We start from the raw sequence: 15,913 nt of genomic DNA, 5'->3' as shown, positions 1-15,913 counted from the left end.
TTATTAATTTAAACAAAAACAATCACCCATCAGAACATCAGATATCAACTGTAAAGCTAAATTTTTATTTATATCGATGATGAAAGCGTCATAGAAAGCAGAAAAATAGTACAGAACTATATACGATATACGAACTTATAATAATGTAAAATGTTATATTATTAGCTCGCGAACAACCAGAGAAAAATTTGTGTAGTATTGAAAAAGAGACAGACACAGTTACCTACTATCACCTTTTCGTTTATCAGTCATAATAATTATTATAGTAAGGATTATTATAGCAGATCATTTATGGAAATAAATAATAAATAGAGTCTCTACGAACTACGCTCTACATTACTCTGTACACGCTAAGTACAGCTCTCGAGATAATCTTTTATCGCGCAAGCTTTTATCAAAAGCTCTTAATATGAAGCTTTTCGATGGAAAGATGTGTATCAAAATATTTGTTTTTCTAATATAATATAAAAGTTATTTAAATTAGTAAATGTTAACGTTAACTTAGGATATCAAAATTAATAACTCTGTGATTGATGAGTAAATCTAAACTAATAACATTATTATAAAGCTGAAGAGTTTGATTGTTTGTATGTTTATTTGAACGCGCTAATCTCAGGAACTACAGGTCCGATTTGAAAAATTCTTTCGGTCTTAGATAGCTCATTTACCGAGGAAGGCTATAGGCTATATATCATCACGCTAACACTAACAGGAACGGAGCCATGCGGGTGAAACCGCGGGGCGCAGCTAGTCCATACTAATATTATAAATGTGAAAGTAACTCTGTTTGTCTGTCTGTTATCACGCTAAACTACTGAACCAATTTTCATGAAATTTGGTACCTATGTAGATATTTTGATACCCGAGAAAAGACAAAGGCTACTTTTTATCCCGGGAAAATGACGCAATCCCGGAAATCCCACGGGAACGGGAACTATGAGCGGAAACCTAGTACAAAATAAAATTCGATCGATTGAAATTGAAAATCAAATAAATAAATAAAATTCTTACTTGATTTAATTTTAAGTATATTTTATAGATATTGTATTACCTATATGTAGATGAAAGATGACCTAACCGACGTTTTTAACGTATAAAGTTTCAGTTTCAGAAAATAATTTTCTGAATCTAATAATTTAGAAAAACGTGATTTTATCATAAGGTAGCGATTCCACAACCTTTTTTATGGTGAAAGTAGTAATAAATCTATGTTATACTTAGGTATCTATCATTTAATTATTTTATTGTTCCTTTATTTCAATTTATTTCTTCTCGTCCTTCTGTATATTTAATGAAATTAAGTATATTTGTTTGTAGATTCTCAATTCTCGTAAAAAATACAAGGAATATTACCAACATTTATATCTGTGCCTTTGTGACTTTATTTTAAAAATAATTTCTCTTTCTCTCAAGAAAATATAAAATATTTTTTACAATAAAACCTCTTTCAATTAAGAATCAAGACATCCATTAGCGATTTACATTGGAAATTATAAAAAAACACCCCTTCATTAGGGCTAACAAAGGCTTGGGCGGATCAGCCCTCACCCCGCCCTATGACGTCATACGCCCACGGACCACCCTACAGTATTGAGCGACTACGGGGGTGCATTTTGTAAATGTATATGGTTATAGGAGATATTATTTTAGTGGTGATAGGAATTTTAGGTGGGTAGATAAATAATAATTATAGTGTGGTAAAAGATCTTATACACACGACAAAGACTATTTTCAAAAAATATTTTTTGCAATATACGGAAAATTATAATTAAATTTTAAGCAAAATATTCGGCTTCTATTGTTTGTAGTGCGATACCTTAAACTTTTCTTGAAAAATCATCTATCACGCACAAAAAATATTTTTCTATTCGATCCAGTAATTCCTGAGATTGCCGCGATCAAATGAAACGTTTTCGTTATCAAATAAGCCTAGAAACGCAATTTATGTAATTCATTTAGGTATTACTTAATAGATGGTATTAAATTGCGTTTTTTGTGTTAGATAGTCCGTTTATCGATTAGGCTACGACGCTACGACGCTACGACGCTACGAAGCTACGATGCTACGACGATCGGAACATCCATGAAAAACTTTACATTAATGGGGAAAAACATAGACGAAGTTGCGTAACTAAACTAGTTAATAATAAATAAAAATCGTTATTACATCTATGACAAAATTTTACTATTTTTTTAACCCTAAAACCATGAGAAATTTAACATTTATTTACTTTAAAAAATGTAAAGCGGTTTATAATGCAGCTTTTTTATTCCAGTTTGTAAAATAAAATGGGAAAAGAGCTTTTTAAACCGTTATAAATTCCCTGGCGTGGGTGTAAATGTCAAAACGTGGGCGAATTGTATATAACGAGTGCGTGTGGTTTTGTTTGCGTGGAAATATTTTGAACTCTATTTTTGGAATTCATGAAATGATGAAGATGAAAGAATGAATTGATATACTAATTTTTTTAAAAGCACTTGTGACTTGTGTTTCGCTTTCAAAAACTTATAGAAATAATAAATATTATGATGATTAATTTGAAGTTAATTGAAGACAATAAAAAGGAATGTTCATAGATCTACATACCAACCTACAAATGTATGAAATTTTGCGTAAGATACTGAACGGTATATTTTTGATAGCCATAATAAGCAACAATTCAAAACTAACTGCAGTTTCAATTGTATTAGTTTTATAATTGTTTCTATCCTTTATTTTTAAAGTCGGTAAAATATATTCTAAACATATTAACCTCACTTAAAATGGATCAAACATGACATCACAATTTCATTTAAACAACAACTAAGACAACAACATTAAAATCACATCCAGATTCACGATTGAAAAATCGCGTACAAAGCCTTTAAAATCTTACGTACAGATATTGAGCTGTGGGTTGACCTGGTTTCCCCCCCCTTTTCCGCCCTAGGGGATGGGAAGTTCACCTTTCAACCTTTATAACACGCATGCGTCATATTTAAGCCCTGGACAACCTCCCAGCATTTTCAGTCGACCTCCTGCATTCACAGAACACAGCTGCTGCAGCTGGTAATAATTAATATATTCTAAAACCCTTCCATATATATGAAAAACGTTAAAATCATATATAAATTCATCAACGATCCCTTCTGCCATATAGTTATCAGATTCTCCACAAAAAATATATCGTACAAGTAGTGTTTCATCTGCTGAGGTGAGTTTAGATCGAATATGTTATATACCTAATTAATAATTTATTAGAGAGTAGATTTAGTTTTTTCATTCACGTACAATTTTCTTTTGACCTTTCGACCTAGTAGGTTTGCGCCTGCGCGGTGTGGGCGGGCGGATTGATTTGTCAAAAATCAATAGCCTTTGTCGATATGCAATTTAAAAAAAAAGTAAAAAAAAAACTGTCAACTGACAACTATCATTCCTTTTTTATACTTTTTTAACAGCCGATCCCTTGACCAAAGAGGTTATAAAATTAACCAACCTTTTTCTTGTTTACAGACTAAAAAAGAAGTTAGCAATGTCAAAGCTAACTCTGGACGGCTTTTTTTCGTACTGCAAACAAATAGCAGACCACATCCAGTTGGTTCGTTCACATTTTAGCCGCCATTTCTCGCCGCCATCTTGGCTGTCATATTGATTTGCTTCCGCCATTTTGTTTTACGTGCTCCGTGCATGAGCTTATTCTAGAAGCTTCGTTTGATTTGCTTTGTTATAACAATTAACCATTTTCGTTATTCAATGTAGAATGAAAGGTGTATAATAAAAATGCTTTTTTGTTCATTTTGTATTTGATTGTTGTTAAAGTTATTTTTTTTTATAATAACGTAAATCCTAAGCGCTCCAAAAGATTATTTCAATACAATACATTAAAAGAAAACACATTTAAACAGCATACCTACTTATAACACAAGCTTCATAGTTTGTTTTTTGAACGCGCTTAACTCAGGAACTTCTGGACCGATTTAAAAAATTCTTTCATCAATGAATATGTAGCTAGGGTGATTATTACCTAAATAAAATTATGATTTGACTAATATACTTATTTGAAATGTTATTTGCCGCTCTATCAACAATAATTGAACTGAAAAGGATATACATAATCAATAAACTTTACATAATATATTTTATCAAGTTATCTTAATTTGATGCATAGGTATTTTCTTGAAAATTCTCACACCTCTGCACAATTTATGAGAAAATAGCGAAATGTAGATAATATTTGCCTTATATTTTAAGTTTATAAATTAAAGATAAAGACTTGTTTGGATTTAAAACGCAAATTATTATCTATAGACACAACAAAATACTTAATAAGACACATATTATAATACTAACTGTGCCCCGCGGATGCACCCGGCGGAAAGTTAGATGTGTAGGTACTTAGACTTGTAGAGTGTTGACTTAAAAAAGCAGTATTTATTTATCTAATCTTGCCTCTGTTACTATTTTAACTACAAATTTTATTAAATTCGGTCCTTAGTATTATTTTGTGATACAAAATTTAATTAATTTTTAGATTAGATATAAGTATAAATATTTCGGACTCATAATCATAGAATGTTTTCAAGTCATAAAAAGATATAAAAAAAGACGTGTGGCACACGGCGACTGCCGCGGTAAAGCTATTGCATAGCATGCCTTCAAGCCACCTCCGCCCGTCGGAGTGGGGAGCGTGAGGTTTTTCGTTACGGAATTTCTGGATTCGGTCCCCGCGCTCAAGGCCCGCGATAAAAATGTCCGTTTTAAATCCGCTCTACAGTTACATATGTCTGCAAATATCTACCAAATAATTTTGCTCCGTTTTTAAGAATAAAACCTATAGAATTGGTCCTAGAATTTCTTCCAATGCTTAACTTTTGCTCTCATTTTGAAAATGCCTTAATATGAACCCAAATTATTCCTGTATGGTAAAAACTATCCAACTTAACAAAAATATCAAAATTAAAAGCTTTGAAGCTTATTAAGCACTAGCTTTCTGCCCGCGGCTTCGCCCGCGCAGTAAAAAAAACCCGCATAGTTCCCGTTCGCGTGGGATTTCCGAGATAAAACCTATTCTACGTCCTGGGGTAAAAAATGCCCTTTCTCGGGTATCAAAATATCTCTATACCAAATTTCATGCAAATTGGTTCAGTAGTTAAGGCGTTATTGAGTAACAGACAGACAGACAGAGTTACTTTCGCATTTATAATATTAGTATGGATTAAACAAAGCTAGAAAAGATGTTTAGTAACAATATAAGTTTAAATTTTGTATCCTTGTTTGTCACAGGGCGAAAGAATGGCGTCTCTATCCGGTATGGGCACACCCAAACTGACATCGGGGGTTGGCAACCTCTACTATGATTGTAAGTATTATTAAAAATTATTTAAACTATACATTTCATGTATTTCAACCGACCTGTGTTTGATGGACTGATTGCAGACTCGTCACATCAAAAAAAAAAAAAAAATCTAAATATTTTAAACTTTTTCACATCTCTTAACAATGATAAGTTTTATATGTAAATATTTTATTTTCTAATATAAATTTTGTAAGCGGTTGTGTCTGAACCAATCGAATCCACTTGATGATACAAATTTCATTAAAATCGGTCCAGCTGTTTATCAGGAGTTCAGCGCACTGGAGAAATATAATACCTAAGTATATAGATTTTAGTATAAACATGCTATAAAATAGTAAAACAAATCTGTATATTTTTTAAAAGTTTCAGCAGAAGAAATCTGTGCCCTATTTTGTAAAAAAAGTAATTTAATATCCCCACAGATTACGCGCAAAATTTTGGCGCGCGGCGTTAATTTCCGCAAACGCCCTCTAGCGGATGTTGATAAAAACATGACATTAGGCGCGATAAAGTGACATTTGATACTTCAATGGGGTTTCATGCCATAGACATAATTTAAAAAAAGGAAAAAAAAAACACATTTAAAGGGCAAATATAATTTTCAATTGTATCCACAGTTAAATCTATCTTATTAGTTTTAAGTCGTTGCACAAACTATTTCATTCTCTATTTTTACACCTTGAAGAACCCACAACAACGTAAGAAACACGATATTATGCTCTGCCATGTTCATTAGGACGTAGGTATAAATAAATTATCAAAGCCGTATGCACATCGCATCCTACTACATCTTCTTATTATATATAAATCTCGTGTCACAATGTTTGTCCTCAATGGACTCCTAAACCACTTAACCGATTGTAATAAAATTCGCACACCATGTGCAGTTCGATCCAACTTGAGAGATAGGATAGGTTTTATCCCGGAAATCCCTTGGGAACGGGAACTATGTGGATTTTTCTTTGAAAACGCGGGCGAAGCCGCGGGCGGAAAGCTAGTAATATTATGTATGACCATAATAGGAACGTGTCTGTATGGGAAAACAATGCTCTAAGTACTAAGTATGGTAGAGTTTTCTTATCACAACGAAAAGTAGCCATTTCTTATTGTTCCTTCTGCTGCTGAAAGATGAATAGTTTCTAATGTTGTTTTGCTGCGCAAACGGAACACGCACAAATTATACAATTTAAACTCACTTGCATAGTTCCAAAAACATAAAATTCACAACAGTCCTTCATTTAAAGATACAATTCAAACTCAAACATTTATATTTTATTCAATTAGACTCCAGACCATTAAATATTAAAAAAAAAAAAATTCAATTAGACTTCTTTTAGAAGCACTTTAAAATCGAATTTTTCTATAAATCTTTAAAACTATTTCTATTACAGTAGGTAATAACTTTTGCTATGCTCTACCACTGCATAGTATAAAACAAAGTCGCTTTCTCTGTCCCTATGTTTGTTTTAAAACTGCACAAACGATTTTGATGCGGTTTTTTAATAGATAGAGCGATTTAAGAGGAAGGTTTTAGTATAATATAATTTATTATATGAAAATACTTGAAAGACATTATAAAGCAACACATTCATTTTAACTAAAAACCCGCCAAAGTCAGCGCCGTCACCCATTAGGCTGTTTCAATGCAAAGTAATTAATCAAATGTAATTAATTACCGCAAACCACGCGCCAAGCTTCACTTTACAACTGTTAATCGAGGGTTTGAAGTTTCAAATGTGACTTCAATTTAAAAGATTGACAGTAGGTAGCCTATGTCCTTTCTCGGGTATCAAAATATCTCCATACCCAATTTCATGCAAATTGGTTCAGTAGTTTAGGCGTGATTGAGTAACAGACAGACAGACAGAGTTACTTTGGATTTTAAGCACCTGGTCTAAAACAATTTTTATAATACAAATGACTAAGTTGCTATTTTTCTTTATCACAAACTAGCTTACCACCCGCGGCTTCGCCCGCTTTGTCTAAAACCTAATAAATTATATACTAAAACCTTCCTCTTGAATCACTCTATCTATTAAAAAAAACCGCATCAAAATCCGTTGCGTAGTTAAAGATTTAAGCATACAAAGGGACATAGGGAAATAGGGACAGAGAAAGTGACTGTTTTATACTATGTAGTGATGATATAATATGATAGATTAAAATAATCAAAATCGGACAAAAGCATCTTGATCTTGCAATAAAAATACTTATTATAATTAATAGATACTTAGAGACTTAGATTACAAAATAAAAGACAGATGGAGCGTTGCCGAACTAAACCGAATAATTTATCGTCATTTTCCAAGATTTTCAATAAAGCTATGTGTGCTGTCATTTCGCCGCTGCACTGTACGTACACGGTGCTTCTGTGTGCGTGTAATGTTGCCAGATATTGAAAAATTTCCCAAATTTTTCCCCGACTACGCAAAAAAGAGGGTTATGTTTTTCGAGTTTATGGATGTATGTATAATATTTCTTTGACACGCCCTGTAGTATAAACCGTTGGACCGATTTTGAGTTGTGAGGTTTCATTGCAATGATCTGAATTATTATGTTAGTGGCGGTAGTGACGTAGGCTATATACATAAATATGAGAAGTCAAGTTTTAATTTTTATTTAAATTCTTTTATTACATAAAGTACCTGCCTACTAAAGTTATATATGGACAAAAAAATTGTATTCAATTTTATATTAAATAAATTACATAAAAAAAGTTTCAATATTAACTATAATAATTATATTATTTTTTATTTTTCATAATATATGAATACGAATAGCGGTAGTTTTTAGTCGAGAATACGGGACACTTTATTTTCATCATATCCATCATGGAGTTCACATAAATTAAATCGCCAGCGAAAACGACTATGACGTTTTTAAGCTTTATAAAAGTAACAAAATAATGTATTATGCTTATTAAAATAATCTAATAATTATCATGAACCTTTAGTGCACTATACAAATAATCACATTCACGATCGAAAAATCCAACAGCCCTGAAGAGCTTTTAACCATTTTACCGTTTTACCAATAAAAATGGCAAATTCATTTTCAAAATACTGGCAACATACGTTGAAATTTTGTATTCCTTCATATCTGTAAAATTATTATTCGTATTAAAGAAATAAATCAGCCAAATAATCTACAGAAAACCTGTGAAACGATGTTTTATCTTTTTTTTTTTGTTTTCGGGAACAAATTTTACAGCGTTTTATTATCACAAGACGGCATTTTTTTACTAAAATTGCAAACCCTTTTTGACGTATTGCATGACACTATATGCGCTATAGCACTGGTGCAGCGACGTATTTGTTTTTGATTTCGTATTTTCTTTGACAAGGGCGACGGGCGGTTGTCATGCTCCATCTGTACTTTATTTTGTAATCTAAGCTTAGAGATAATTCATTTTTATCTTCATGACGTTATTAAAATGTTTGACATTTCTATCTACTATTAAAAAAAAATCGTATACAGAAAAAAAGCGCGCGAATTTTTTAAAAGAACATTGCACAAATCCATATTCTAAATTCAAATGAACCCCATAGTCTGTGGTGATATATTTGAGGATTATTCCCGCCAGCCCACGCCAGCCCCATCGACCATAGACAGAGATTGCTTTTTTACGACCATTCTAGAATGCGGTTGTTTGTCTTTGGTATTAGATGTATTAGATATAAGCTTCTTGGTATTAGAGGATTTGCGTTTATGGTTATTTATTTTCAATTAATGCAGTGAATGTTATTTATTCATCTATTCTCTAGTATAGAGAGACATTTAAAATAAATATTAATTGTAACTTCCATAGATTTCATGATTGGAATTTGTTAAAATAAATATAGGAAATGTTAAAAATTTGTTAAAAAAATAGTGGATGGGAATTGAATAATTAACAGCATACATAATATTATATCGATAGCAAATAATAGTATAATAATAAAAAATATGTAGATAGGTCACTAATATAACATTTGATCTACAAAAACAAAATGGTTCGGTTACCTACATCAAACGAATGTAGAGCGAGCAAGAGCATTCTGTCGTGATCTTTTAGTGTAAACGAAAACTCGTATCCAGTGTTGTTTAGTATTAGAACATTGCATAGAATCTTTTCGAACGCACTAAGAACAACGAAATAATGCTCTACGCATGTTAACACAAAGAAGCATTCGCTCGTTTGATGTAAATGCACTATCTCACTAACGCACACACGATTAGACGTCACAGTGAGATGGCATTTTTCAACTATCGTGAGCGAAAACTGTATGTAACATGTGGCTAATTGGCCACAGCGCTAACCTATCAACACATTTTTATATACATTATAATATCATAGACAGAAGAATAATGATAAATTCAATACAAATAAGTAATTTCCTTACATTTTATATCCTGCAGTGTTTGAATTGTAACATAATATGAAACAATTACCCCTGGAGCATAAATAGCGCGGGACAGCTTGATCCGACTCTCTGCGGTAATGACTCGGCTCTACACAAATCCCTTGTTTGTGAATGGGACAAAGTGGGGTGGAGTAGATGATGGTTTATATTTTTTTAAAGTTAAATTTGAGGTTTCTAAAATTTTACATGTCATATATTTATATGAAACTTTGTCCTATTACTTATGTATCTACGTATTTTCTTTTTCAAGTTGTTTATTGTTATTGTATTGTTAATTCATCCATTGTTATTCGTAAAAAGTTAAGGTCATAATATATAAATAATGATCTTCAATTAAACAGTAAATTAATAGGGACATATTGGTACTCTGATAGCGTTAGCAGTTATCAAAATATTTATAAAAATTACTCATTTTTATCAGTTTCAAAATTCATATCCTTACAAAAAATTTCCTTTGCTTGCAAGAGTGTGCAAGTAATATAATAATCATTAAGTAATTAAATAACTGAAAAGAGTTTTACAATACAAAAAAAATGAATCACATATTATTATCTAACACACAAAATAAGGGAAAAATATGAGCTATACTACAAAGTACTATAAAAAACAACATAAGAACCGCTCCACACTTTCCCTGTGCTGCAAAACTCGAAAAAATCTATTACTTTTGGTAAATCCACGTCGCTCTATCAAGCCGGATAGACGGAAAGACGGATAGACGGATGGATGTTTAATGCCCGGCTGATCCGGGTTATAGACTGCGGATAAAGAATGAATTCACACTAATTAGGGTGGTTTGAGATCTTTTCTTTTCTTTTTCTTAATCATGGAAACTTATATTGATTATTTTCATTTATTTTTTACTTTATATTTTTTTTTGTTTTTCACGTTAATCTTTACCGAATTATTTTAATAAAATTTTAAGATAAGTGTTCAGAGCAGTACACGCAAATTAATCGTAAAAACGGGAATATTTAGGAAAAAAAATCCAAAATATTATTTAAAAATTAAAAATGAGAGCGCAATATGCTGTAAAAAGAGTACAGAAATGTGAATTATCAGTTTCATTATACAGTATCTAGATAGACTTCATGGAAATAAAATCTATCTAGCCGTTTTTGCTATATGTGTGTATAAAATGGTAAATAAATTTAAATAAAATCATAACTCTTCTTTTGATATACTAAAATGTAAATGAGTTAAACACAAATTAATAAAAATAATTTACTCAACAAAAAAAGCAGCAAAATTACGAAAATTTACATTAATTTTTTTTTAAAGAAAATTCATCTTGCCCAAGAATTTAATTAAAACGCCGCACATTTGAGCATTAACCCTAAACTGCAGCTGTGCTAGCAAGTGGGTCTAATCGGCCGCGAGGGTTGGCCTGTAAGTAACATTCCTAGCATAGCATTGTTGTGTAGGGGTGAGTTTGACTAGATATTGTTCGCGACTTTGACTGTGTTGAATGGCAAATTATTTATCAAAAAATAAGGCCAGTAAATTATTACTTTGCGTTTATGCTTTTTTTTTAAACTAGGTATGATTTGTCTGCTTTAAGTTCTATTGGAATCGGATTAAACATGAAGTGCAATTTAGTTCACGAGTTCGGAATAATACCCAAACCAGAAAAACCGAGGAAATAATACTAATGAATAAAAGTTCCAAATCTATTTTGATTAGAGAATTTTATTTACTTTCGGTTGTTGATTTTCTATGAAGAAATAATGTATTATTGGATTTCAATCTCAATATCATTTATTAGCATACGATTTAAATTAAGTAAAGTGGATATTTAATTAACTTACTAAAATCTATGTTCATAAGACTTGCTTATTAGTTATTAACGTAAGAATTAGCATCACAATAAGAAAATAGTGCGTAAATAAAATCTCTCTCTGCAAAGAGCACTCAAAAGACCATCCATCCATATCGATATTTCAATATCACAGCCAATGGACACGTCAAAAACACAAGTTCAACTTGAGATTATTATACGACCTTATTTCAAAGTACTAAGGTTGAAAATCGTGTAACCAAAGGGATTAGAGTAGAGGGTAACATCTGGTGTACGATGTAATGCTTGACGAATAAATACCTCCAAATAGAGGTACTTAATATTTGCTTAGAGGGAGATTTTTTGAAAATATACTCTATGAAGTGGTGATAAGATTGATTTTGTAATGAATGGATGAATTTTGCTGAAAACGAAATGATGTAAAATTATAGAATAATAATGAATTCTGATAAGAAAAAGAGGTTCGAAATATTTCAAAACATTTAGGTACTGTGTAGAGCTAGCGCGCAAGAGCAACTTTTGTCTCCGCAACTATTTTGTCTCTCGCACCTATGGGCTAGTATGAAAGTGCGCGCACGTAGCGACGCAACTCCCCATACAATTGATGGGAGAGACAAAATAGTTGTGGAGACAAAAGTTGCTCTTGCGCGCTAGCTCTTAAACTATAAAAAAATTATATTATATCTTAATATTTTCTACGTATTTTAAAATAATAGCTCCACATATTATCACGATGATTCGTCATGTATCTTTTTGCCGTTTCACAATTCCAGTATTTCAAATGTATTTGCCATGAAAAATTATTAGTATTTGCCATTAAGTTCTGTCAGAAAATATGTTCTCAAATTTTTATGACTTTCAACTGCCACAGATAGTTTATTCATTAGAAAAATTCTCAATTTTATACGAATTTCCAACTCGAGACCATCGCCAGGCGTGTGTTTGACAGGCGAGTGATAGTATTAGCGCGGGATTATGTCGGGGTGCTTTCGACCCCCGCAAGAGGGATTGTGTGAAGTGAATTTTGTTGTACTTAACGTTAATGTATAAGTATGTTAAGCGTGAGAAAGCTTTTGTATTTACTTTGCTATTTGGGGGTATGTTGATAAAAGCTATTTAAAGTTCGTAATTAAAGCTTGAAATGTATTTTATATTCGAATCGATATTACTCATTATCGTCGAGTTGCTGTTCAGTTTTATAACATATTTCTTCAATATTTAACTTAGATAAAACTACACACTCACACTTATTCATGGAGTTTTCTATAGTATTTACGATCTCAAATCTTAATTAAAACACATCGATTTGAAATAAACAATTCTACGGCTTACAAATTACAATAAATCTCTTTAATAGCATAATATCTCCATAAAAATACACTACGTAGCTGCAATTGCTATTTTAATCCAAATCAAAAAGGCACCTGAGGATTTTCATTTAAAATCCTTTAAACAAAATAATAGATTTCCGAGTATTGTTTAGAATTTCTAGACGTTAATTTCGTGCTGTCATGTCAAAAGGGCAAGCAATGCTTCACTGGAACAATGTGTTCACTGATTCCAGCAAAATACTAGATACACAGTCGCGAAAATTTGTATAAATCACACACACCCTTATTCCCTAGGTAATAGGGAACAAAATAGTATGTAATTTATTTATCAAAGATCAGAACTTTGTTGTACAGGATATTGAAGTCATTGTCATCATATTATGATTGTTTTTTTGTGTTATTTTGAACCGTATTTGTATTTGAATAGAGTTTATTTTTAGGAAAGCTAAAGTAAAGGTTCTGCAATAAATGGGAACAAATCAGAGACATCTGTGAGTAAAACTTAGTGCAATATGACGCTTTGTGTGTACGATTTTGGAAAATGTGGTACTTGGATTCAGTAGTTTTTCTAAGAATGTTTGGGATAAATATTAAAATTAATAATAAATACTTAAAATCATAAATAATGAACTACAGGATAAATAATTTTATAATATTGCTTATGTTATAAGTATTCCGAGATATGTGTTTTTTTCACAATAAACTATGCATAAATCGTTATTATATATGTATTTATAACCCAAAAAAATATCATTAATTTACAATTTAATCAATAATTAAAATAAATAACAATTATAAGACAGTCTACTGTTGCCAATAATTCGAATAAAAATTAATTTGTCTGTTTGTATCCCTCATTCCAACATTTAGGTATTAAGAATAGAAATATTTAAAAAAGCTCACAATAACAAAGAAAATATTCCATCACAGTCACACTACACATTCCTGGACAAGAGGGAGAGATATTAAAAGCAGCGACTTTTTAATCACAAGGGTCGATTCGACCCAGCGCGCGCTTTGTAGGGTTACATTGCTATAGATGTATTGTAAAAATACAATTCTTTATGAAAAAGGCATTTATTGAAGAAAGATATGTATCAGTTTCGTGTTTTTTTCCAATAACTAGGTACCATCATCAATAAATGAATTTATGTAGATAGATACATAATTATGTACATACATAATTTATTGTGATACTCATTCATACATGCGAATATAACTGGTTAAATTCTTTAACTTTGGTGAGTTTTTCACGTAAAACGTTTTGACATTATATTGTAGCTAATTTGAAGTGAAATTGGTAGTTTTCCAATTACAGAGAATAATAGAGCATAATGCGACTCAGTGGCGCACAATGCCAAATTTAAAGGGGAAAAATAAAAATTCTGTCACTGAGTTGGCATCGATTGCACGAATCACGCGCATCGATTGTGCGAAGCGTTGCTGTAGTTGAAACATTCAACGTTGCATTATGCCGCATAATGCGCTCTAGTGCTGTAATTGGAAAACTACCATTATGTACTTTTCTGAAATTAAAAGTATTTCAAATTAAATTGTGAACTTGAAATTTCTATGCTCGAAAATGTAACCCTTCTTGTGCAGTTGTGCAAATAATTACAATAACTAACATAATTTACATAAAACTCTATGGATCATTAATTCAGTTTATATATTATGATTTTTATGTGATAATTACAATAAATGAAAATAATCGTTATACAATCGTTGTATATGTTAAAATTACACAACCAAAAATACATTGTATATCATAGCCAACCACACCGACCACTTACCATATTTAACTTTCAACATAAACAGCATCATGTTTGTTCCAGCAATTCTGCCATACCGCGAGGACGCTAGTCCACAGACGCGCGAGTTCCTGGCGCGAGTTGTTGACGTGTTGCTGGACTTTATCCAGCAAGTCAATGATAGGAATGAAAAGGTAATTTGTATTAACTATTTTTTGTATGTTTGTGCTCTATAATTATGTATTGATAAATCGATTCTATAACGCTTTTACAATGAGCAAGAACTAATTTAGTTTTTTAAGGAAAAACAAGAGATCTTCAAATTATTATTATGGCTCATTGAAGTTGCGTGGGTCATCTTTTAATATCTAAGTATGATTATTATTAAAGAAAATATAAGTTAAACCACATTTGCGGATATTTTTATGATATTATTATCTGTTTTTAAGATTGGTCTCTACTTGAGAACTTAAATCTTCTTGAAGATTATTATCTTTAGAATCTAATCGGTGGTTCTTTTAAAATAAGACTTTTCATTTTCTAAAAGTATACATGAACTAAAAGATTGAATTTAAACTGCTGCGAGCAGTTGGTTAAAAATAATAATCTTGTCCAGATCTTGGAGTTCAGAATGCCGGAGGAAATGCAGAAGATGCTGGACCTGCAGCTGCCCGACGAGCCGCTGCCCTTGAAGCAACTGCTGGAAGACTGCAAGATCACGCTCAAACACCAGGTGAAGACGGGTAAGTTGTCATTTTGATAATGTACAATATGTTCTTATAATGTAGTGTGATTCAGATTTAATCTATTTACGTTATCGGTGTCGGAAAAACTATAACCAATTCTACTACCTATCTCTACCAAATCTGTGACAGTTGTATAATAATTTGCTAACATGCTGTATAATAATTTATTGTAACTTTGTAACGTCCAGATTGTGCAGGAATAAACAGTAAACTTTCAGTCTATTTTCGTTCAGGAATAGCTTTTTATTGGTGAAAGAATTTTCAAAATCAGTTGAGTATAACTTAACTTAATATACATACATGCAGTACTACATTAATTGTTTCAAAACGTAAATCCCACTTAAAATGTACAGTGCTACTCTTACTAATCAAAATAACGTTGGGCAGTTTTCGTGATGATTTCTTTTATCGTCAATTATTGAATTAATTTATCTGTAAAAGCTGAAATACTAAATATGTATGAAGTCTACCAGTGCATACATAGCTCTACAATCCATACTATAATATTATAAATGCGAAAGTAACTCTGTCTGTCTGTCTGTCTGTTA

At 31.5% G+C, this 15,913-nt stretch overlaps 1 protein-coding gene across 3 annotated transcripts in view; it reads left to right on the top strand.

Moving 5' to 3' along the window:
- Nucleotides 1–3,027: 3,027 nt before the first annotated feature.
- LOC123704013 (glutamate decarboxylase) overlaps nucleotides 3,028–15,913 on the top strand; it is a 37,048-nt gene continuing 24,162 nt past the window's right edge. The window contains exons 1-5 of one of the 3 annotated variants that reach the window (XM_045652251.1): nucleotides 3,028–3,194; nucleotides 3,494–3,578; nucleotides 5,264–5,339; nucleotides 14,704–14,813; nucleotides 15,236–15,362. In XM_045652251.1, coding sequence (XP_045508207.1) covers nucleotides 3,513–3,578; nucleotides 5,264–5,339; nucleotides 14,704–14,813; nucleotides 15,236–15,362 — 379 coding nt within the window. In that variant the 5' untranslated portion in view covers nucleotides 3,028–3,194; nucleotides 3,494–3,512. The remainder of the gene's footprint in view (nucleotides 3,195–3,493; nucleotides 3,579–5,263; nucleotides 5,340–14,703; nucleotides 14,814–15,235; nucleotides 15,363–15,913) is intronic. The other 2 variants (XM_045652253.1, XM_045652252.1) reach the window with 2 other exon arrangements.

The sequence above is a fragment of the Colias croceus genome, chromosome 28 (genome assembly GCF_905220415.1).
Source record: "Colias croceus chromosome 28, ilColCroc2.1".
Taxonomy (NCBI): domain Eukaryota; kingdom Metazoa; phylum Arthropoda; class Insecta; order Lepidoptera; family Pieridae; genus Colias; species Colias croceus.
Note: the sequence above shows the minus strand (reverse complement) of the source record. Positions and strands in the feature narration are given on the sequence as shown.